This window comes from Oncorhynchus keta, chromosome 23, assembly GCF_023373465.1.
Source record: "Oncorhynchus keta strain PuntledgeMale-10-30-2019 chromosome 23, Oket_V2, whole genome shotgun sequence".
Taxonomy (NCBI): Eukaryota; Metazoa; Chordata; class Actinopteri; order Salmoniformes; family Salmonidae; genus Oncorhynchus; species Oncorhynchus keta.
The window spans coordinates 7,797,334-7,821,616 of NC_068443.1; the positions used below are offsets into that span (position 1 = coordinate 7,797,334).

Consider the following 24,283-nt stretch of genomic DNA (forward strand, 5'->3'; position numbering starts at 1 on the left):
ATCGCTTTGGAGGTGGAGGGTCCATTGTGGTCTGTGGCGGTGTGTCACAACATCATCGGACTGAGCTTGTTGTCATTGCAGGCAATCTCAACGCTGTGCGTTACAGGGAAGACATTCTCCTCCCTCATATGGTACCCTCCCTGCAGGTTCATCCTGACATGTCCCTCCAGCATGACAATACCACCAGCCATACTGCTCGTTCTATGCGTGATTTCCTGCAAGACAGGAATGTCAGTGTTCTGCCATGGCCAGCGAAGATCTCATTCCCATTGAGCACGTTTGGGAACTGTTGGATCGGAGGGTGAGTGCTAGGGCCATGCCCCCCAGAAATGTCCGGGAACTTGCAGGTGCCTTGGTGGAAAAGTGGGGTAACATTTCACAGCAAGAACTGGCAAATCTGGTGCAGTTCATGAGGAGATGCACCGCAGTACTTAATTCTGTTGGTGGCCACACCAGATACAGACTGTTACTTTTGATTTTGATCCCCCCCCACTTTGTTCAGGGACACATTATTCCATTTCTGTTAGTCACATGTCTGTGGAAGTTGTTCAGTTTGTCTCAGTTGTTGAATCTTGTTATGTTCATACAGATATTTACACTGAAAATAAACACAGTTGACAGTGAGAGGACTTTTTTTTTTTTGCTGAGTTTATTATCATGAGACAACCTCCCCCCCTCCCCCCAAACAACATAAAGTATCACTTATCAGTTTAAGAAACATAATAAACTAACACATGAATACAGAACTCTGTCTTCATAAAGCACTATGCACAGAGACATTCCAATTGTAACCATGGACACCAGTAAGGCCAAAACCCATTAAGACAATATGAATTATATAACCAAAATTGGTCGCTCTACATTAGGTCTCCTTATAACCCATGTGTTCACATGGTAGCTACATACCAGTAAGTAGTTAGTGTAATTAGTTACAACTTTAAAAACTGTTAAACATGTTTAAGTACTATTTGAACCTAGCTGCCTACAATGTAATTACACCTATATACTACTGTATGTATCTACCACATAAATACATGGGTTTTACACCTAATGGAAAATGGGACCACAAAATCTACTAGAGAAACGGTGTGGACAACATTAACTGTTGCACCCTTAGTATTATATAAACACAGTGTGTAAGCTACTATATAAACCACACACTATTGTTGACAGCCTGGTTTAAACCAAACCCATAGCATGCAAAAACAATAAAAAGGTCAAAAGGTCAGATTTAAACCAAATCAAAAAAACTATTGGAGAAGGTTTCCCGGGCACGGATTAAGCCTTATCCAGGATTTATAACAATTTACAAGGAGATTCTCCATTAAGCTTGTTTTTTTAGTTCACTAGGAAACCGCCCTTTGACCCCCTGCCCTTTGACCCCCTAAATCAATAATTATTCTATACCGTTTAGGTCGTTGAGAGTCCATGATAGCACCACATGATATAGGGTATGTAGTACGGTAGATACTACATCTGTCATAAACATAGAGACAAGCAGTAGTGTGCTTCTTCTTCAAGGTACTGAATAAAGGAGATTGGGAACAAGCTAACCGACAGAGCTTCTGATGGTAGGACTGCAAACACATTGACCTTCTAGGTTGTGGAGATTGTTGACTGCTATTTTGCATAGGACTGGTGGGATAAATGATGAACTGGAGGACAGGAGAGTTTGGAGACAAAACGTCTATTTTATGTGACAGGATGATAAAACTCATGAGAGGGGCGTTAAGTCAGCGTAGGTCGCAGTCGGGGCTGTGTATGTTGTGCTCTTTGACCTGGGTCTACAGAGCATCATCCAGGACTCTCAGCCAGTGCTGATCCCTGCTGACCCCAAGGTGTTTCACACCTTACAGAACTGCCACTGTAGGTTGAGTGCCCTCCCTCTCTCACGTCTGTCCTTTTCTTACCCTTTTTCACACCAAGTGCACTGAAATGTTTATCATTTGTTTAAGAACTTATAGTGTTCCATTGAGATCCTATGTGTCAAAAATACAATGAAATGAATAAGAAATTGGCATCCTAGAAGTCCTTTACTCTGATTTGCTGGCCTCTTTCTCTGGAAGGGGAGTGTCCTCACTCTGATTGGTTGCATCAGGACCTTGTGGCTCAGGATTGGTGAGGGGGTCATCTGTGGGTGGTCCTGGGGTTTGCATACAGTTGATTGGTTGCAGAACTATGGGAGGCTGAGAGGGATATACAGAGTGGAGACATCAGACCACTGTGGAGCAAGTCTGGGAGACAGACTATTGCCAACAATACGCACACAGATAAGATTGTTGGCATCCTGCATAAACAAAATATACAGCCATTCCTCTCAACAAGTGGATCAATCGGCTTGATGGCTTTTCTACCATGAGGTTGTTGTCCTTCACTAGAATCACCACTGACTGGAGGAGTGTGTTAGCCAGCCTGGTAGACCGTTAGCAGAGGTATGGCTATACATTGAGCTTGAAAACACCTCAGATAAAACTGGTACCCTGGGTTGGCCTTACAGCACAAACATATTTGGGGGCCAGGCTACCTCAGACACACAGAGGGGAAAAGCATTCTCAGGAAGGAAAGTTGCTTCAGAGCACCTCGTTTCACACCACATTCAAACCCAGTAGCTTATAGAAGCATCTTCACAATTTGCAGTTCAGAGAAAATGGGTGAGAGACAGTTCAGAACACTCCCCTTCTCATCGTCAGATACAATTCATGTTGTCAATGTGTGAATTCATCACGTCTCTACCTACCAATAGTGTTTAATGACCCTCGAAGTATCTATTCTAACACCACAGGACAATCTATTAAGACAATATGACACTTATCTAGGAGCAGAGGAATAAAATGGGAGAATCCAGGCGGGTGGCAGACACAGACCCTGGAGCCCTCAGCAGCAAAGCAGAGAACCCACAGTAAAATGACAGTAGAAGACAGGAAGGGGCGGAGCACAGACCCTGGAGCCCTCAGCAGCAAAGCAGAGAACCCACAGTAAAATGACAGTAGAAGACAGGAAGGGGCGGAGCACAGCAGGGGGAACAGCAAACAGAAACAGCATGTTGGAACGAAGAAGTGATTTATATCTAGTTTGTTTTCGGGGTTACGGTACTCAACTTTAAATTCTAGGTTTACTTTGTGGTACAAAACACTAGAAATGTTTCTTTCCGTAGAAGAAGAAGGCACTCAAATCAAACTGGTAATCACCACAAATCCACTTCCTGTCCAGAATAATGGCAGCTCTTTGCGCCACAGCGCCACCGCCAGGCTGGAGAGGAGGGTGCAAGGCACCAGGTATAACAGGGCCGGCTGACCCATCTGCATCAGGGCCAGAGCTACGAAGGTGATGAGCAGCCCGATACCATAACCTTCATGGGGGAGAGAGAGGAGGGAGAGGAGAGTGGGTGGAGGGGGAGAGAGAGGAGAGTGGGTGGAGGGGGAGAGAGAGGAGAATGGGTGGAGGGGGAGAGAGAGGAGGGAGAGGAGAGTGGGTGGAGTGGGTGGGGGGAGAGAGAGGATTGTGGGTGGAGGGGAAGAGAGGAGAGTGGGTGGAGGGGGAAGAGAGAGGAGTGTGGGTGGAGGGGAGTGGGTGGAGAGGGAGGGTGGAGGGGGAGAGGAGAGTGGGTGGAGGGGGAGAGAGAGGAGAGTGGGTGGAGGGGGAGAGAGAGAGAGTGGGTGGAGGGGGAGAGGAGAGGAGGGAGGAGGGAGAGTGGGTGGAGGGGGGGAGAGAGGAGTGAGAGGGGAGTGGGTGGAGGGGGGGGGAGAGGAGAGTGGGTGGAGGGGAAGAGAGGAGGGAGAGGAGAGTGGGTGGAGGGGGAGAGAGAGGAGGGAGAGGAGAGTGGGTGGAGGGGAAGAGAGGGAGGGAGAGTGGGTGGAGGGGAGAGGAGTGGAGAGGGAGAGTGGGTGGAGGGGGGGGAGAGTGGGTGGAGGGGGAGAGAGAGGAGTGGGTGGAGGGGGAGAGAGAGGAGTGAGAGGAGAGTGGGTGGAGGGGGAGAGAGAGGAGGGAGGAGAGTGGGTGGAGGGGGAGAGAGAGGAGTGAGAGGAGAGTGGGTGGAGGGGGAGAGAGAGGAGGGAGAGGAGAGTGGGTGGAGGGGGAGAGAGAGGAGGGAGAGGAGAGTGGGTGGAGGGGGAGAGAGAGGAGGGAGAGGAGAGTGGGTGGAGGGGGAGAGAGAGGAGAGTGGGTGGAGGGGGAGAGAGAGGAGGGAGAGGAGAGTGGGTGGAGGGGGAGGGAGGGAGAATGAAGCAGGTATGTTACTGCTTGTTTGGAACAAATACTAGTTGTTATAAAAGACTCTACACACAAATGACGTTTTTGACTATCAAAATGGAAATGTGTCGGTCTTACCGATAGTGCAGGCCAGGAAATAGAACCGTGAGGACTGCATTAGGATGTCAAACCTGTGACAGTAGGCTATCAGCAGACCTGAGAAAGAAAGAACATGGTCAGCTCAACAGGGACGAGTACAGATATCTCGCCACAGAAAGATACGATAACAAGAGTTAGATATTGTACAGATAACAGAGACTAGAGTACAGTACAGTAGGAGAGTAGTAGTAGAGTACAGTAGTAGACTATAGTACAGTAGTAGAGTACAGTAGTAGAGTATAGTACAGTAGTAGAGTACAGTAGTATACTACAGTAGTAGTAGTAGACTATAGTACAGTAGTAGAGTACAGTACAGTAGAGACTACAGTACAGTAGTAAAATACAGTACAGTAGTAGACTATAGTACAGTAGTATAGTAGAGTACAGTAGTAGACTATAGTACAGTAGTAGAGTACAGTAGTAGACTATAGTACAGTAGTAAAATACAGTACAGTAGTAGACTATAGTACAGTAGTAGACTATAGTACAGTAGTAGACTACAGTACAGTAGTAGAATACAGTACAGTAGTAGACTATAGTACAGTAGTAAAATACAGTACAGTAGTATAGTAGAGTAGTATTACCTGGGACTAAGATGTCTCCAAATCCCAGCAGAGAAAAGGGCCTGTCACACAGAGCCAGAGGGGAGGAGTTGAGGCGGGGCACTTTGAGCACCATAGGAAGCTGGAGGAAGGCCAGCAAGGACAGGGAGCATCCTTTATTAGTTACATTATCACAGCTTTCTACTGTTACATCACTTCAAGAGAACGAACAACTGTCATAATGAGACCAAATCAAATCAAAGCCTACTGTACCTTTTCATGTGTGGAGGAGTCAGAGGGCCCAGCCGCCACCTCCACCATAATACTATGGCCACTCTGAGGAGACAAACACAGGACAACAACATGGTAGTGGCTTAATGCAGGGTTTCCCAAACTTGGTCCCGGGGCCCCCACTAGGTGCACGTGTTGTTTTTTGCCCTAGCACTACACAGCCGATTCAAACAAACAAAAGCTTGATGATGAGTTGGTTATTTGAATCAGCTGTGTAGTACTAGGGCAACAAAAAAAAAACATGTTCACCCAAGGGGGGGCCCCGGGACTGAGTTTGGGAAACACTGATAATGTAGTCCATTTATTTAGCCAGTTAGTTACTGCTTCATGTATAGCACATACAGTGCGTTCAGAAGGTATTCTCACCCTTTTGTTATGGCAAACCTAAATAAATAAGTTCAGGAGTAAAATGTAAAATGTGCTTTACAAGTCACATAATAAGTTGCTTGGACTCACTCTGTGTCCAATAATAGTGTTTAACATGATTTTTGAATGACTATCTAATCTCTGTACTCCACACATACAATTATCTGTAAGGTCCCTCAGTCGAGCAGTGAATTTCAAAGACATATTCAAGCACAATGACCAGGGAGGTTTTCCAATACCTCGCAAAGAAGGGCACCTATTGGTAGATGGCTAAAAATAAATTGACATTGAATATCCCTTCGAGCATGGTGAAGTTATTAATCATCTATACAACCCAGTCACGACAAAGATAAAGGCATCCTTCCTAACTCAGTTGCCGAAGAGGAAGGAAACCACTCAGGGATTTCATCATAAGGCCAATGGTGACTTTAAAACCGTTTCAGAGTTTATTGGCTGTGATATGAGAAAACTGAGGATGGATCAACAACATTGTAGTTACTCCACAATACTGTATAGCACCGCCTGTATAGCACCGCCTGTATAGCACCGCCTAAGTCTTATCTTTTTTCACTAATTCAGATCAGCTTTTTGCCAATAATTGGTGAAAATATCAGAAATTTGTCCTGTAACAAAAAGCGCTTTAGGATTAAATAGGTATCAATATTTCCTATTCAAAAGGAGGGGCTCCACTGTGACGTACCTTGGTGAAGAGAGGAGTGATAAAAACAAAGAAAACATCGTAGACAAACAGGGTCACCAGCAGCATGGTGCAGGCCTGGAGCAGAACACATGCAAGAACAAGAAGACATTAATACGACTTCTCCAGCTTATGGATGTTGTTCAAAGAGGTTAGATACAGAGGTCACTGCATGTCATAGGGGGTCGGGGGAAAAACTCCTGGTCATTAAACACGCACATGCATGATCATCAGTATAACTCCTGGCCCTACGTAGTTAATGTGGTCGGTAACACTTTAAAATGACAGACAAATCCACTGACTTGAATGGGATATTCCAGTTCTAGTGATTCTACTTGTATTATATAATCATTTAGTTAGTGCTTGTATTTGTCCTATTTCACACATGTACAAGTGTGTACTAATACGCATGTGTGAAATGGAAATGTTTTTGTTGTGTTTGTAAATATCACAACTTGGAGAGTGGGGTCACAGCCAGGAACTGCCATTATCAATGGAGATCCGGGAGCAATTAGGGATAAGTGCCTTGCTCAAGGGCACATAAAGATTTTGTTCTACCTTGTCGGCTCTCTGGGATTCGAACAAGCGAGATTTTGGTTGCCGGCCCACCGCTCGGCTACCTTCCTGTTACGCTATGATCCATCTACGTGTATCCATTGAATTACAGTTGAAGTCGGAAGGAAGTTTACATACACTAAGTTGACTGTGCCTTTAAACAGCTTGGGAAATTCCAGAAAAGTATGTTATGGCATTAGAAGCTTCTGATAGGCTAATTGACATAATTTGAGTCAATTGGAGGTGTACCTGTGGATGTATTTCAAGGCCTACCTTCAAGGCCTAAACTTAGATCCTAGAGATGAACGTACTTTGGTGCGAAAAGTGAAAATCAATCCCAGAACAGCTGCAAAGGACCTTGTGAAAATGCTGGAGGAAACAGGTACAAAAGTATCTATATCCACAGCTAAACGAGTCCTATATTGACATAACCTGAAAGGACGCTCAGCAAGGAAGAAGCCACAGCTCCAAAACCGCCATAAAAAAGCCAGACTACGGTTTGCAACTGCACATGGGGACAAAGATCGTACTTTTTGGAGAAATGTCCTCTGGTCTGATGAAACAAAAATAGAACTGCTTGGCCATAATGACCATTGTTATGTTTGGAGGAAAAAGGGGAAGGCTTGCAAGCGGAAGAACACCATCCCAACTGTGAAGCACAGGGGTGGCAGCATCATGTTGTGGGGGTGCTTTTCTGCAGGAGGGACTGGTGCACTTCACAAAATAGATGGCATCATGAGGAGGGGAAATTATGTGGATATATTGAAGCAACATCTCAAGACATCAGTCAGGAAGTTAAAGCTTGGTCACAAATGAGTCTTCCAAATGGACAATGGCCCCAAGCATACTTCCAAAGTTGTGGCAAAATGGCTTAAGGACAACAAAGTCAAGGTATTGGAGTGGCCATCACAAAGCCCTGAACTCAATCCTATAGAACATGTGTGGGCAGAACTGAAAAGGCGTGTGCGAGCAAGGAGGCCTACAAACCTGACTCAGTTACACCAGCTCACCCAACTTATTTTGGGAAGCTTGTGGAAGGCTACCCGAAACGTTTGACCCAAGTTAAACAATAAAAAAAAATTAAAGGCAATGCTACCAAATACTAATTGAGTGTATGTAAACTTCTGACCCACTGAGAATGTGATAGAAGAAATCATTATCTCTACTATTATTCTGACATTTCACATTCTTAAAATAAAGTTGTGATCCTGACTGACCTAAGACAGTGAATTTTTACTAAGATTTGTGAAAAACTGAGTTTGCATATGTATTTGGCTAAAGTGTATGTAAACTTTAGACTTCAACTGTACATATAGAATCATACTGACTATACAATACTGACTACACTGCATCTCGGTGCTAGAGGCGTCATTACAGACAACCTGATTCGAATCCAGGCTCTATCACAACCGGCCGTGATTGGGAGTCCCATATAGAGGTACACAATTGGCCCAGCGTCGTCCGGGTTTGGCAGGTGTAGGCTGTCATTGTACATAAGAATTTGTTTTTAACTGACTTGCGAATAGGGGCGAATAGGGCTGGCATTAAAACGGTGTATGCACCTTAAACGTGGGCAGTCTGATAGTCTTGAGCATGTAGAGACAGAAGGCTATGCCCAGGGCGTCTTGTAACACCCACGCCCACCTAGGAGAGGACACAGCAGATGGCAGGAACAACAGTTAGCCAGCACAAACAAAACACCTCAAGTAGCAATGCAAATATCACAGTACAGCTATATGGACACTCAGTCACTATGGTACTTTTTAATGGTGAGTTTACAAAACATAGATTTGAAACTTGTATCTCATTATGGTGAAATAAGTATAGCCAGTTGTAACTGTAATGGCTTAGCAGATAATAAGAAAAGACGATCAGTATTTACCTAACTAAAAGAGAAGGAATATATCTATTGTTTACAGGAAACTCATTCAGCAATGTTAGATGAAGCTGTGTGGAAAAAGGCCTGGGAGTGAAATATACTTCTCCCAATGGGCAAAGAAATTTAAAAAGGGGTGATATTAATTAACAGTAATTTTGATCTGAATGTGCAAATTGTCCAAACAGATCCTCAAGGTAGATGGATGATTTTAAATAGGTTACCTATACAGTCCAAATAATGATGATCCACACTTCTTTGAAAATATATATATTCTGTTAAAGGTCCCCAAAGCCCACACATCCCTGGGTCGCTTGTCTTTTCAGTTCGCTGCAGCTAGCGACTGGAACGAGCTGCAGCAAACACATCTCTTCATTCAAAGACTCAATCATGGACACTCTTACTGACAGTTGTGGCTGTTTTCTGTGATGTATTGTTTTCTCTGCCTTCTTGCCCTTTGTGTTGTTGTCTGAGCCCAATAATGTTTGTACCCTGTTTTATGCTGCTACCATGTTGTGATGCTACCATGTTGTTGTCATGTGGTTTTGCTACCATGCTGTGTTGCCATGTGTTGCTGCTTTGCTATGTTGTTGTCTTAGGTCTGTCTTTATGTAGTGTTGTCTCTCTTGTCATGATGTGTGTTTTGTCCTATATTTATATTTTGTTACATTTGTTTTGTATTTTGAATCCCCCGTCCCCCTCAGGAGGCCTTTTGCCTTTTGGTAAGCCGTCGTTGTAAATAAGAATTGGTTCTTAACTGACTTGCCTAGTTAAATAAAAGGTTCAATAAAATTAAAATAAAAAATTTAATAAATGATTATGGTGGGAGATTATAATATAGTTTTAAATATCTCTATGGACCGTAAAGGAAATCACACTACATCCTATCAACCTCATGCACTTAAGGAAATCACACTACATCCTATCAACCTCATGCACTTAAGGAAATCACACTACATCCTATCAACCTCATGCTCTTAAGGAAATCACACTACATCCTATCAACCTCATGCACTTAAGGAAATCACACTACATCCTATCAACCTCATGCACTTAAGGAAATCACACTACATCCTATCAACCTCATGCACTTAAGGAAATCACACTACATCCTATCAACCTCATGCACTTAAGGAAATCACACTACATCCTATCAACCTCATGCTCTTAAGGAAATCACGAATGTCATGGATATATTAGAACTAGTGGATACATGGAGGTTAAATATCCTGACCTAGTGAGATATACATGGAGGAGGTTTAATATCCTGACCTAGTGAGATATACATGGAGGTTTAATATCCTGACCTAGTGAGATATACATGGAGGTTTAATATCCTGACCTAGTGAGATATACATGGAGGTTTAATATCCTGACCTAGTGAGATATACATGGAGGAGGTTTAATATCCTGACCTAGTGAGATATACATGGAGGTTTAATATCCTGACCTAGTGAGATATACATGGAGGAGGTTTAATATCCTGACCTAGTGAGATATACATGGAGGAGGTTTAATATCCTGACCTAGTGAGATATACATGGCGGAGGCTCAATCAAGCTAGTCGTCTTGACTACTTTCTTATTATTTCATTCTCTCTGGCACCAAAAGTTTAAAAAAATAAAAAAGGTGATCGGGGACAAAATGTGGTCGGACCATCAAATAATTGTCGTATACATTCTGAAGGTATTCAGACCCCTTGACTTTCCACCAAGTTACGTTGAAGCCTTATTCGAAAATTGATTTTTTAAATGTTTTTTTTTAATTGAACTGAAATATTACATTTGCATTAGTATTCAGAACCTTTAATCACTACTTTGTTGAAACACCTTTGGCAGCGATTACAGCCTTGATTCTTCTTGGGTATGACGGCACAAGCTTGGCACACCTGTATTTAGCGAGTTTCTCACATTCATTTCAGAAGATCCTCTCAAGCTCTGTCAGGTTGGAAGAGGGGAGTTGCAGCACAGCTATTTTCAGGTCTCTCCAGAGGTGTTAAATTGGGTTCAAGTCCAGCTGGGCCACTCAAGGATATTCAGAGACTTGTCCCGAAGCCACTCCTGCGTTGTCTTAGCTGTGTGATTAGGGTCGTTGTCCTGTTGGAAGGTGAACCTTCGCCCCAGTCTGAGGTTCTAAGCGCTCTGGAGCAGGTTTTCATCAAGGGTCTATGTACATTGCTTTGTTCATCTTTCCCTCGATCCTGACTAGTCTCCCAGTCCCTGCTGATGAAAAACATCCCCAAAGCATGATGCTGCCGCCACCATGCTTCACCGTAGGGATGGTGCCAGGTTTCCTCCAGGCGTGACGCTTGGCATTCAGGTCAAAGAGTTCAATCTTGGTTTCATCAGACCAGAGAATCTTGTTTCTCATGGTCTGAAAGTCCTTTAGGTGCCTTTTGGTAAACTCCAAGCAGGCTGTTATGTGCCTTTTGCTGAGGAGTGGCTTCCGTCTCGCCACTCTACCATAAAGGCCTGATTGGTGGAGTGCTGTAGAGATGGTTGTCCATCTGGAAGGTTCTCCCATCTCCACAGAGGAACTCAATTGCTCAGTTTGGCCGGGCGGACAGCTCTAGGAAGTCTTGGTGGTTCCAGACTTCTTCCATTTAAGAATGATGGAGGCCACTGTGTTCTTGGGGACCTTCAAATGATTCCTCTTCCCTAGATCTGTGCCTCAAAACAATCCTCTCTGAGCTCCAAGGACAATTATTTTGTCATCTTAAAATACAGAAATGCTACCAAAAATAATTTACTGAAACTTGTTACAAATGAGTCACCCATGATTCACCAAATTACATTTTGAAAGAGGAAGTGAAGGACTTTAAGCATATGTTTTTGTTTCAGTCTCCTCCATCTCCACTAACCAAAGCGAAGTATGTAGATTTGTTTTATATTAATATATTAAAAGAAAAAAAATTATCGGGCCTCTCGTGTGGCGCAGTAGTCTAAGGTACTGCATCGGAGTGCTAGCTGTGCCATCAGAGATTCTGGGTTCGAGCCCAGGCTCTGTTGCAGCCAGCCGCGACCGGGAGGTCCATGGGGAAAAGCACAATTGGCCCAACGCTGTCCGGGTTAGGGATGGTTTGGCTAGCAGGGATATCCTTGTCTGTTTCTCAAACTAGACACTCTAATGTACTTTCCTCTTGCTCAGATGTGCACCGGGGCCTCCCACTCCTCTTTCTATTCTGGTTGGAGCCAGTTTGAGCTGTTCTGTGAAGGGAGTAGTACACAGCGTTGTACAAGATCTTCAGTTTCTTGGCAATTTCTCACATGGAATAATAGCCTTCATTTCTCAGAACTAGAATAGACTGATGAGCTTTAGAAAAAAGTTATTTGCTTCTGGCCATTTTGAGCCTGTAATCGCACCCACAAATGCTGATGCTCCAGATACTCAACTAGTCTAAAGAAGGCCAGTTTTATTGCTTCTTTAATCAGGACAACAGTTTTCAGCTGTGCTAACATAATTGCAAAAGGGTTTTCTAATGATCAATTAGCCTTTTAAAATTATAAACCTGGATTAGCAAACACAACGTGCCATTGGAACACAGGAGTGATGGTTGCTGATAAATGGGCCTCTGTACACCTATGTAGATATTCCATTTAAAAAAAAACTGCCGTTTCCAGCTACAATAGTATTTCTGATCAATTTGATGTTATTTTAATGGACAAAAAAAAATGTGCCTTCCTTTCAAAAACAAGGACAATTCTAAGTGACCCCAAACTTTTGAACGGTAGTGTACATGTGATATGAGTAATGTAAGACATGTAAACATTATTAAAGTGCCGTTATTTAGAGTGGCTTTGTATAAAGTGACGAGTGAGCCATTTATTACAGTGGCCAGTGATTGGATCTCAATGTAGGCAGCAGCATCTCTGAGTTAGTGATTGCTGCTTAGCAGTCTGATGGCCTTGAATATAAGGTGATTTCAGTCTCTCGGTCCCAGCTTTAATGCACCTGTACTGACCTCGCCTTCTGGATTGTAGCGGTATGAACAGGCAGTGGCGCAGGTGGTTATTGTCCTTGATGATCTTTTTGGCCTTCCTGTGACATTGGGTGCTGTAGGTGTCATGGAAGGCAGGTAGTTTGCCCCAGGTGATGCTTTGTGCAGACCACATCACCCTCTGGAGAGCCTTGCGGTTGAGGGCGGAGCAGTTGCCGTACCAGGCTGTGATACAGCCCGACAGGATGCTCTCGATTGTGCATCTGTAAAAGTTTGTCAGGGTTTTGGGTGACAAGCCACATTTTTTCAGCCTCCTGCGGTTGAAGAGAAAACGTGTTGCGCCTTCTTCACCACACTGTCTGTGTGGGTGGACCATTTCAGTGTGTGATGTGTATGCCCAGGAACTTAAAACTTTCCACCTTCTACACTGCTATCCCTTCGATGTGGATAGGGGGGTGCTCCCTCTGCTGTTTCCTGAAGTCCACAATCACCTCCTTTGTTTTGTTGATGTTGAGTGAGAGGTTGTTTTCCTGACACCACACTCCGAGTGCCCTCACATCCTCCCTGTATCGTTGTCCTCCCTGTATCGTTGTCGTTATCGTTGTTGGTAATCAAGCCCACTACTGGTGTGTCGTCTGCAAACGTGATGATTGAGTTGGAGGCATGCATGGCCACGTAGTCGTGGGTGAACAGGGGGTACAGGAGGGGGCTGAGCATGAACCCTTGTGGGGCCCCAGTGTTGAGGGTCAGTGAAGTGGAGATGTTGTTTCCTACCTTCACCACCTGGGGGCGGCCAATCAGAAAGTCTAGGACCCAGTTGCACAGGGCAGGGTTAAGACCCAGGGCCTCCACCTCGATGATGAGCTTGGAGGGTACTATGGTGTTGAATGGTGAGCTGTAGTCAATGAACAGCATTCTTACATAGGTATTCCTTTTGTCCAGATGGGATAGGGCAGTGTGCAGTGGGATGGCGATTGCATCGTCTGTGGACCTGTTGGGGCGGTATGCAAGTGGGTCTAGGCCGAAGGTGGGTCTAGGCTGGCTCAAAGCACTTCATGATGAAGGTGAGGAGGTGTCATATTACCTTTGCCTTCTTACAGGAACAATGGTAGCCATCTAAAACCTCAATCCCGCAGCACTTCATGATGACAGAAAATTGCAAATGAAATGAAATAAATAGTGCTTATCCTTTTCTACAATCCTGGTCTCAGATTTTCTAAATATGCTTTAGAACCAGAGAAAATCATTTAGTAGCTCTTAGCATTTACCATTTGCCTTCTTGGGATCAAATAAAATAATTTACCTTTGAAGAACTTCAGATGTTTCAATGAGGAGAACAATGGTAGCCATCTTAAAGCATGTGGGGACAACCGACTGGGATAGGGAGCGATTGAATATGTCTGCAAACACACAAGCCGGCTGGTCTGTGCTCTGAGGACACGGCTAGGGATGGCATCTGGGCCAGCAGGGTTAACACGTTTAAATGTTTTATTCACGTCACCCACGGAGAAGGAGAGGCGCAGTCCTTGTTAGCGGGCCGCGACGGTGACACTGTGTTATCCTCAAAACGGGCAAAGAAGGTGTTTAGCTTGTCTGGAAGCTTGACGTTGGTGTCCGTGACGTGGCTGGTTTTCTTTTTGTATTCCGTGATTTCCTGTAGACCCTGCCACATACGTCTCGTGTCTGAGCCGTTTAATTTCAACTCCACCTTGTCCCTGTACTAGTATTTCACTTGTTTGATTGCCTTGCGGAGGGAATAACTATAACGACATTCAGAGGTGGAAGAAGGATCGGACCAAAGCGCAGCGTGGTAAGTGTTCATTATGTAATATTTAATTAAACGAACTGAACACTGAAATACAAAACAATAAAGTGAACGAACGAAAACCGAAAAAGTACTGTGTGGACCAAACACTCACACGGAAAAGAAACACCCACAACTCAAAAGTGAAACCCAGGCTACCTGTTTGAGGTTGTGGACAGGTGTCTTTTATACTGATAACAAGTTCAAGCAGGTGCCATTAATACAGGTAACAAGTGGAGGACAGAGGAGCCTCTTAAAGAAGACGTTACAGGTCTGTGAGAGCCAGAAATCTTGCTTGTTTGTAGGTGACCAAATACTTATTTTCCACCATAATTTGCAAATAAATACATTAAAAATCCTACAATGTGATTTTCTGGATTTTGTTTTCTGTCATAGTTGAAGTGTACCTACCTATGACGGAAATTACAGGCCTCTCATCTTTTTAAGTGGGAGAACTTACACATTTGGTGGCTGACTAAATACTTTTTTTGCCCCACTGTACATATTCTAAAAGAAATAAATGATCTCACTCCAATAAATTTGTATAGAAATTTAGCAAAAATAGATAAGATCTTGCTACCTTGGAAAGGAAAATACCGGTCTATTTTTTTAGAAATCACCCTGATTAACTCTTCAGTCATATCTCAGTTTAATGTTGTTGTTCATTAGTTTACTCGGGTGGTAGGGTTAGTTGAAAATGATAAAGGAAAATATATTTTAAAAATATAAAAATGTATATACATAAAAAAATGTATATGGGGGATTGAAAATTATGCAGACAATTACATTGATGGAGGCTACAATGTATCTGCAATATTAAATCTGATCTACCACCTAACAATAAAATAAACGCCTCAGGAAGACTATGTTGGCCACGGAGCTGAAACCTGATGCCTAAGCATTCATTAGATCTGGGAGCTAAAGGCTCAAGCCAGTCTTCAGGTCTCAGGCAACATTACTCATCCCTCCAGCGTAGACAACCAGTAAGACGGTTGGAAGATTCCAGGAATAAGCAGGAAATCCGGGAATCCTCTAACTGGGATTTATGGAAAACCTGGGAATTTTATAGAAGTTACTTTCCGAATATTCCGGAATTTTGCCACCCTAATACTCACTGGTCTTCGTTGCGGAACACACCCCAGGTGATGCTGACTCCGATGCAGAAGGCTGACAACAGCAGCATGCGGACCTGAGGCCTCTTGTGGCAGTAAGGCAAGTTGTTCTCTGGTATCCTGCACACACACACACACACATCAGGAAGAAGTTGGAAAAAGTAAATAAATGTAAAAAATACAACAATAGATGGAGAAGAGTCAACTATTTGCTTTGATTCAATTTCTGTTTTATTTTTTGGGGTTGATTGTGTAATCCTCTTGTGATTTGTGTTGTTGTTAGGTTGATTGTTGGCTACTTCCTGGTGATTATAAACAGATCTTTGTTAGCTTGATTGTGGACTACTTCCTGGTGATTATGAACAGATATTTGTTAGGTTGATGGTAAGTCTCACCTGCACTTCCCGAAGGGGAGTCTCCTAACAAAGGGCCAGAGACAGCTGTACAGGCCAACAGACGAGGCCAGGCAGAATATCCCAATGATCATATAAACTACACAGACAGAGAGGATAGAATACAACAATGATCATAGACACTACACAGACAGAGAGGATAGAATGTAACAATGATCATAGACACTACACAGACAGAGGATAGAATGTAACAATGATCATAGACACTACACAGACAGAGAGGATAGAATGTAACAATGATCATAGACACTACACAGACAGAGAGGATAGAATGTAACAATGATCATAGACACTACACAGACAGAGAGGATAGAATGTAACAATGATCATAGACACTACACAGACAGAGAGGATAGAATGTAACAATGATCATAGACACTACACAGACAGAGATAAGTGAATGTTGACCAGTGAGAAAGGCAGAGAGACAGGTAAAGGCAGAGAGACGGGTATAGACAGGTATAGATGGGTACACGTTTGTATACAGGTGGTCATAGACTAGATTAAGAGACAGGTAGAGACAGGTATAGACAGGTAGAGATGTATATACAGGTGGTCATAGACTAGATTAAGAGACAAGTATAGACAGGTAGAGACAGGTATAGAGAGGTAGAGATGGGTATAGACAGGTAGAGATGTATATACAGGTGGTCATAGACTAGATTAAGAGACAGGTATAGACAGGTATAGATGGGTACAGGTGTATATACAGGTAGTCAGACTAGATTAAGAGACAGGTATAGACAGGTATAGACAGGTAGAGGCAGAGAGACAGGTAAAGGCAGAGAGACAGGTAAAGGCAGAGAGACAGGTAAAGACAGAGAGACAAGTAAAGACAGAGAGACAGGTAAAGGCAGAGAGACAGGTAGAGACAGGTAGAGAGAGGTAGAGACAGGTAGAGATGTATATACAGGTGGTCATAGACTAGATTAAGAGACAAGTATAGACAGGTAGTGACAGGTATAGATGGGTACAGGTGTATATACAGGTGGTCATAGACTAGATTAAGAGACAAGTATAGACAGGTAGTGACAGGTATAGATGGGTACAGGTGTATATACAGGTGGTCATAGACTAGATTAAGAGACCGGTATAGACAAGTAGAGACAGGTAGAGACAGGTAGAGGCAGGTAGAGACCGGTATAGACAGGTAGAGGCAGGTAGAGACCGGTATAGACAAGTAGAGACAGGTAGAGGCAGGTAGAGACCGGTATAGACAAGTAGAGACAGGTAGAGGCAGGTAGAGACCGGTATAGACAAGTAGAGACAGGTAGAGACAGGTAGAGACAGGTAGAGACAGGTAGAGGCAGGTAGAGACCGGTATAGACAAGTAGAGACAGGTATAGATCCAGGTCGTACCCAGTTGGTCGTAGAAGAAGTAGAGCAGCACCAGCATGGAGCAGCACATGACAACGAACACAGAGATCATGATGGGCGTCACGTCCACCGTCTCCTCGTCCTGCTTCTCCACGCTGTCATCACGCTTGTGCTTCAGGTAACGCCTGCAGACAGAGGGACACGTGAGGGAGGCCCCTGGGGACTGTCGTCAGTAACAGACCCCTCTCCATCCTGAGGCAACTGGTCTTCACCCTTCATCCTAAAGCTAGAGCCTCCCCCTCCAGGTAGAAGATCTAAGATCAGCTGTAATACCCTCCCCAAATCGTGGAGAGGCTTTAACTGTAGGATGAAGGGGGGTCTGTTACTGACAGTGGGAGGGTAAAGGGGGGTTGATGCACGAACCGGTTTGTGTTGTTTTATTTACCTTGTATTTCAACGTTTGGTTTGTTAAAATGTGTTACACTTCTCCGCCATGTTTAGTAATGTCAGTTTTTATGGTTTACTCCACTCGCTATGTGTCGTCACTCTCCCTCTCTCTTCCACACACCCCAATCCCCACCCCCACATGTCTACTCTGGTCTGGACACGTGCTCTCTAGCCAAACGCTCTCTAGCTCTCTAGCCAAACGCTCAAAGATGCCAAACGCTCAACAATGCGGGTAGTCTAGTATATTATAATGAGACTTTTATGGATAAGATAAAAAATATTTGTATTTGTCAAACGGCAGTCAAGCATCGATCATCATATCACTCAGACCCTTTATACAGTGCCTTGCGAAAGTATTCGGCCCCCTTGAACTTTGCGACCTTTTGCCACATTTCAGGCTTCAAACATAAAGATATAAAACTGTAATTTTTTGTGAAGAATCTACAACAAGTGGGACACAATCATGAAGTGGAACGACATTTATTGGATATTTCAAACTTTTTTAACAAATCAAAAACTGAAAAATTGGGCGTGCAAAATTATTCAGCCCCCTTAAGTTAATACTTTGTAGCGCCACCTTTTGCTGCGATTACAGCTGTAAGTCGCTTGGGGTATGTCTCTATCAGTTTTGCACATCGAGAGACTGACATTTTTTCCCATTCCTCCTTGCAAAACAGCTCGAGCTCAGTGAGGTTGGATGGAGAGCATTTGTCGCAAAGTTCAAGGGGGCCGAATACTTTCGCAAGGCACTGTAAATGTACTTATTTCAGAGCAGCTAGCTAGCTAATACAGCCTGATACCAGTAGTGTTGTCGGCCTAGATCAGCATGTTGTTTGTGCAATGGTGCGGTATATTCTAAATCAGAGAGGAATAGGCGAAGCATGAATATTTTCGCTACATCAAAGCTACAGTAAGAGAACACTTTTAATGTAACATGATTTAGGGTCCACTGGAAAACTCTGACCAACACTTTGGTTCCTACAGTGCCACAAGAGCCCCTCCCTGGCTTTTTCAGTCGTTGTCATGTCAAACATTGTATTCAAAGTGCCCACTAAATTCCAACTTTTGGTTGAAGTTTCATTGAACCGTATAAAACAATCAGAATGGACAAAGCCCCATTGAAATCACTTATAATGTATGTGTTGCCACCCTTAAGGTCATGAGCTACTCATAAAGCATATTTAGAACTTTTTAAATTCAAAAACATTTAAAAAACATCAAACATATTGTGATATGATATTTTGCCCATATCGCCCAGCCCCTGCAGAACTGACCTCTGCTCAGTATCTAGACTAGAGGCAACTTCACTCTTCCCCTCTCTCTCTACCCTGCCCAAAGCACTCTCTTTTCCCCAGAGATAACCCTTGATAATTTAACCCACGGTCTAAATTAAGCCACTACTATGTGGCCTTGCAAGACTCTCCCTCCCACACTAGCTTTCATTGTAGTCTCAGACCACGCTGCGATCCACAAATGTCTGTTGGAGTGGCCTATGGTTGTCTAGCTGTCTAAGCCGTTGCCTCCGGATCACATATTCCACTGCAGCCTGAATTTGAATCTGGCCCCTCTGCCATTTCAGCAAACTCTCTCCTGTGTCTACCGCTGTCCTACCAAACAAATCAAAAAGTCAGGTGTCCTTTTGTGAGGGAATACTTTTTACTGTCTGTCAGACTTCTTGATGTCCTTACTACTACCACCACTACTAGTACTACTACTACCACCACTACCACAGCCACTACTACTACTACTACCACCACCACTACTACTACTACTACTACCACCACTACTAGTACTACTACCACTACCAGTACTACTATTACCACCACTACTAGTACCACCACTACTAGTACCACCACTACTAGTACTACTATTACCACCACTACTAGTACTACTATTACCACCACTACTAGTACCACTATTACCACCACTACTAGTACTACTATTACCACCACTACTAGTACTACTATTACCACCACTACTACTACCACCACTACTACTACCACTACCAGTAGTACTACTACTACTACCACCACTACTATTACTACTACTACCACCACCACCACTACTACTACCACCACTACTACTACTACTACTACCACCACTACTACTACTACCACCACTACTACTACTACTACTACTACTACCACCACCACTACTACTACCACCACTACTACTACTACCACTACTACTACTACCACCACTACTATTACTACTACTACCACCACTACTACTACTACCACCACCACGACTAGTACTATTTGTCATGACGTTGCCCTCTTTGGGTACAGCGAGCACCATCCCCCTCTCTCTGTCTCATACAACCAGGCTACTGTGGTCAGAGAGGTCGTAAATCCCTCGAGGAGATTATCTCCTCATGGCCACAGTATAGAGAGAGAGTGAGTTTTCGTAGAGAGCACAAAGGCATTTCTTCCACCTCACAGAACTTGAGGTCTGAACAATATTTATGTTCTGGAGAAGGTATAACAGATTGGTGAAGAATCCAGCTACGAACTGGTCCGTTTAGTACAATTCTGTGAAACTCATGGGAGACAATACATTACCATAACGCTGTTTATACAATAGCCTCAGATATGAGGCTTACAACTGATTGTTGTATAAGATGAATGAGTGAGGATGATACTGTTTGTGAAATTGTGTAATGTGATTTTGGACTGTTTAATGAACCCTTTGGAGTTGAACTAAATCAGAGGACCGCCCATGAGCACAGTTATGGTCTGGTGTCCTGGGACAGACCCTATTCTGCTCTTCCGAATAAAACCCCTACCCGGGTTTTCTATCACCAGACCGAGCTCACCTCAATTACGAGATGGCTAAAGGTTGCAGACCAGCTTACCTCGATAACGAGAGGACCAAGGTTTAAAATACTAGTAGTGGTGGTAGTCGTTTGATACTACTACCACCACTACTAGTACTACCACTAGTACTACGACTACTACTAGTACTACTACCATCACTACTACTACCACTACTAGTACTACTACTACCACTACTAGTACTACTACTACCACTACTAGTACTACTACTACCACTAGTACTACGACTACTACTACTACTACTACTATCACCACTACCATTACTAGTACTACTAATAGTACTATTACTACCATCACTACTAGTACTACTACCACTACTAGTACTACGATCACCACCATCACTACTACCACCACTAGTACTACCACCACCACTACTTCTACCACTAGTACTACTACTACCACCGCCACTACTACTACCACCACTACTACTACTACCACGACTAGTACTACTACTACCACTAGTACTACTACCACCACCACCACTACTACTACCACCACCACTAGTATTACCACTAATACTACTACCACCACCACTACTACCACCACCACTACTAGTATTACCACTACTACTACTACTACTACTAGTAGTGCTACTACTTCTAACACCACCACCAGTACTACTACCACCACCAGTACTGCTACTACTACTACTACTACTACTACTACCACCAGTACTGCTACTACTACTACTACTACCCCCACCACCACCACCACCACTACCACCAGACTTACTTCTTGATGTCCTTGCTACCGGCCCAGTAGCCTCCGACGGCCACCGTCCCGACAGCCATGAGGAAGATGATAACCATGTTGTAGTCCAGGACGGGCTCCTTGGGCGCGTACATGGCCACCTCTCTGCCCTGTCCAAACATCTGCAGGGAACAGGAAACACAGCATTTGGGTAAATTGACTAATTAACCGATTTGTTGATCTTTGTTAGTAATGTTACAAACATCAATTTTCTTTGAACAGGGTCTCGTTTCATCAGGGTGGCAGATATAAAATGTCACGAATAGAGATGCTGACATGATTCCTATAGCCTCAATACTTACACTACACGTCAGAGAGGCATCTCTGTTCTATATGATATAGTTCTGAATGTTCCACAGCGTATCCTGTGTCCTACTGAACAGTGTGGTTGTAAGGGTTGCAAAATCCCAGTAACGTTTCCCAAAAACTCCCAGGTAGTCCAGAAATCCTCTTGGAAGTTTCTGGAATTCCTGCTTATTCATTATTTTTTCCCCGGATAATCTTCTAGCCAGGGATTTCAGGAAAAGCTGGGAATTTGGGGAAAGTTACCAGAATTTTACAAGATGTTGGTCTCTCCTCTGCTCTCACCTTCCTAATGTCCAGCATGTCAGTGTAGCTGAGCAATGCCACAGGGATGTCAATCTCCTCATACTGACTCTTGTTTCCTGCCGGTGGGGTCTGTGATAGGAAAAACAGAAATGACAAAATTACAATTGGCAAACTCTGACTGTACAGAAATTATTTAGAAAATCTATATTCAATCTATTATTTATACACTACAGCTGTAGGATCTTAATTTGATCACCCTGTTGCAGGAGAACTATCCTACAATGCAGTAAATGTAAAACATTTGAGTTTTAAAAACGCTTCTGAAGTTTCAGACTTGATTTTCCTTTATTAAACATTTATTAATACCTTCAAAAATGTCCATAAATTATAATCCACATAATAATTCACATTTCCTGTTGCTGCAGGATAATTTTCCTGTTGTAGCAAACTGGCTCAAATTAAGATCCTACACACGATGACCTACACTGTGTATACCAAACATTAGGAACACCTTCCTAATATTGAGTTTGCCCTCAGAACTAGTGGAGGCTGCTGAGGGAACCATTGCTGAGGGAACCATTTCACTCATTCTGCTCCAGCCATCACCACGAGCCCATCCTCCCCAATTTTGGTGCCACCAACCTCCTGTGCCCAGAACAGACTCAATTCGTTGGGGCGTGGACTCTACAAGGTGTCGAAAGCGTTCCACAGGGATGCTGACCCATGTTGACTCCAATGCTTCCCAATGTTGTCACAAGTTGTCTGGATGTCCTTTGGGTGGTGGACCATTCATGCTACTACCATATGACGTTCAAAGACACTTAAATATTTTTCACCCTCTGAATGGCACACATACATAAACCATGTCTCAATTGTCTCAAAGCTTAACAATCCTTCTTTAACCCATCTCCTCCCCTTCTTCTAAGCTGGTTGAACTGGATTTAACAAGTAACATCAATAAGGGATCATAGCCTTCATCTGGATTCACCTGGTCAGTCTATGTCATGGAAAGAGCAGGTGTCCTTAATGTTTTCTACACTCAGTGTATATAACCTGTTTACGACAGGTGTGTTCCAATGCTCTTAGTCTGCGTCTTTCCCTCCGAGCCTTTTACAACAGCACTAGTTAAGATAAGAGGGAACAGGAGATGGCTAAAGTACATAGACAGGTGTGGGACCACCAGGCTAATATGATAGGACATAGGCTGGTAAGAGTCAAGTTGTCTTTGATATGAATTATATGGGTTGACTCTTACCAGTCTGTCTTTGCTGACGATGAGCAGGCCTTTAGCTCCATTGAGCTGAGCCAGGCGGACCTTCTCATAGAAGGTGCAGTTCCCCCGCATCACCATGGGGATACGATTGGGGAAGCCACCCTCGGGGACGTCTGATGGGAAACACAGGACTGACGGTGTCAGGTCATAGGTCTCCAGACGAGACTAGTGGAGGCATAAAGGACGATTGGTTAATAATGGGTTTCATCGTGCGCACACACCACACCACACACCAGCATTCTGATGAACTTGTCAGGGCAGAGAGCACACACACCACACACCTTTGTTAGACATCTCTCAAGAGGTGACAATGACAGCCGTTTACTCCACTTACTGCTTTGTTGAGGTCCCGAGGTAGACGAGCCCACTGGGAGTTGAAGAAGATGCAGTAATCCTTTCCTTTGCCTTGGCCCTTGTCACTGAAATGGGCCATCCCATATTCCCCAACAACCTGGCAAGAGAGAATTAACGTGTATAATAGATAAAAGCCTAAGTGCCTCGAAGAGGGGTGAGAGCAATAGACAGAGATGTAACAGTGGCCAGAATAACTTGAGATATTTAATAGACTGGTCAACTGACTTTATGAGAGTGTGCAGTACTACATCTTTCCACCAGCTAGTCAGCTTTACACTGATGCACAAGCTTTAACTAGACATTTCCAAAATGGACAATACCAGGGAGCACGATATTAATCTTAAACCGCATTGATACATCAAAAATGATCAAAGCCATGTTACAGAATGATGTACAGAGGATATTACTTGTAGATGGGCCCTAATAGCTACGACTATTCTCAGCGCCCTGATAGGTTGTGTTCTCCGCAAGCTAACATCAATGTAGCATGCAGGCTAACTGTTAATTATCTCGACAACAAAATACAACAAGTACTGTTAAACGTTGGATCGGACACATGCGACTTGTTTTACAGATGAATGCCACGTTATTTTTTTGGGTAAATAGACATGCGACCGTCTCACCTGTTTTAAGAGAAAATATGCCCAAACCAGGTTTAGCAAAGCCTTCATGATGCTTGCTTGCTTGTTGTCTTCCCATCAACCGCACTGCTCTGCTCTCACCGTGCGGTCACCAGCTGTTTTCCCAGCTCTCGCCCACATTCTATAGTGCATTTGCCATTGGTTTATTTTTTAACCAGCACTGAAGTACACGAATTAT

The 24,283-nt window shown here is 43.7% G+C and overlaps 1 protein-coding gene across 2 annotated transcripts; it reads right to left on the reverse strand.

Annotated features, from left to right (window-relative positions):
• Positions 1-635: 635 nt before the first annotated feature.
• On the reverse strand, positions 636-24,244 carry sppl2 (signal peptide peptidase-like 2). 2 transcript variants are annotated; one of them, XM_052476151.1, is made up of 15 exons: positions 24,088-24,244; positions 23,445-23,561; positions 23,093-23,275; positions 21,877-21,966; positions 21,271-21,410; positions 17,300-17,442; positions 15,923-16,019; positions 15,531-15,647; positions 8,361-8,442; positions 6,247-6,321; positions 5,163-5,225; positions 4,932-5,031; positions 4,327-4,404; positions 3,189-3,349; positions 636-2,186 (listed from the first exon to the last, which is right to left on the reverse strand). In XM_052476151.1, the coding sequence occupies exons 1-15, from the start codon at positions 24,133-24,135 to the stop codon at positions 2,034-2,036; spliced, it is 1,647 nt and encodes a 548-aa protein (XP_052332111.1). In that variant the 5' UTR covers positions 24,136-24,244; the 3' UTR covers positions 636-2,033. The 2 variants fall into 2 exon arrangements, 1 of the variants encoding a protein (XP_052332111.1); XR_008076860.1 differs by having other exon boundaries at positions 2,037-2,186; positions 3,099-3,349.
• Positions 24,245-24,283: the final 39 nt, after the last annotated feature.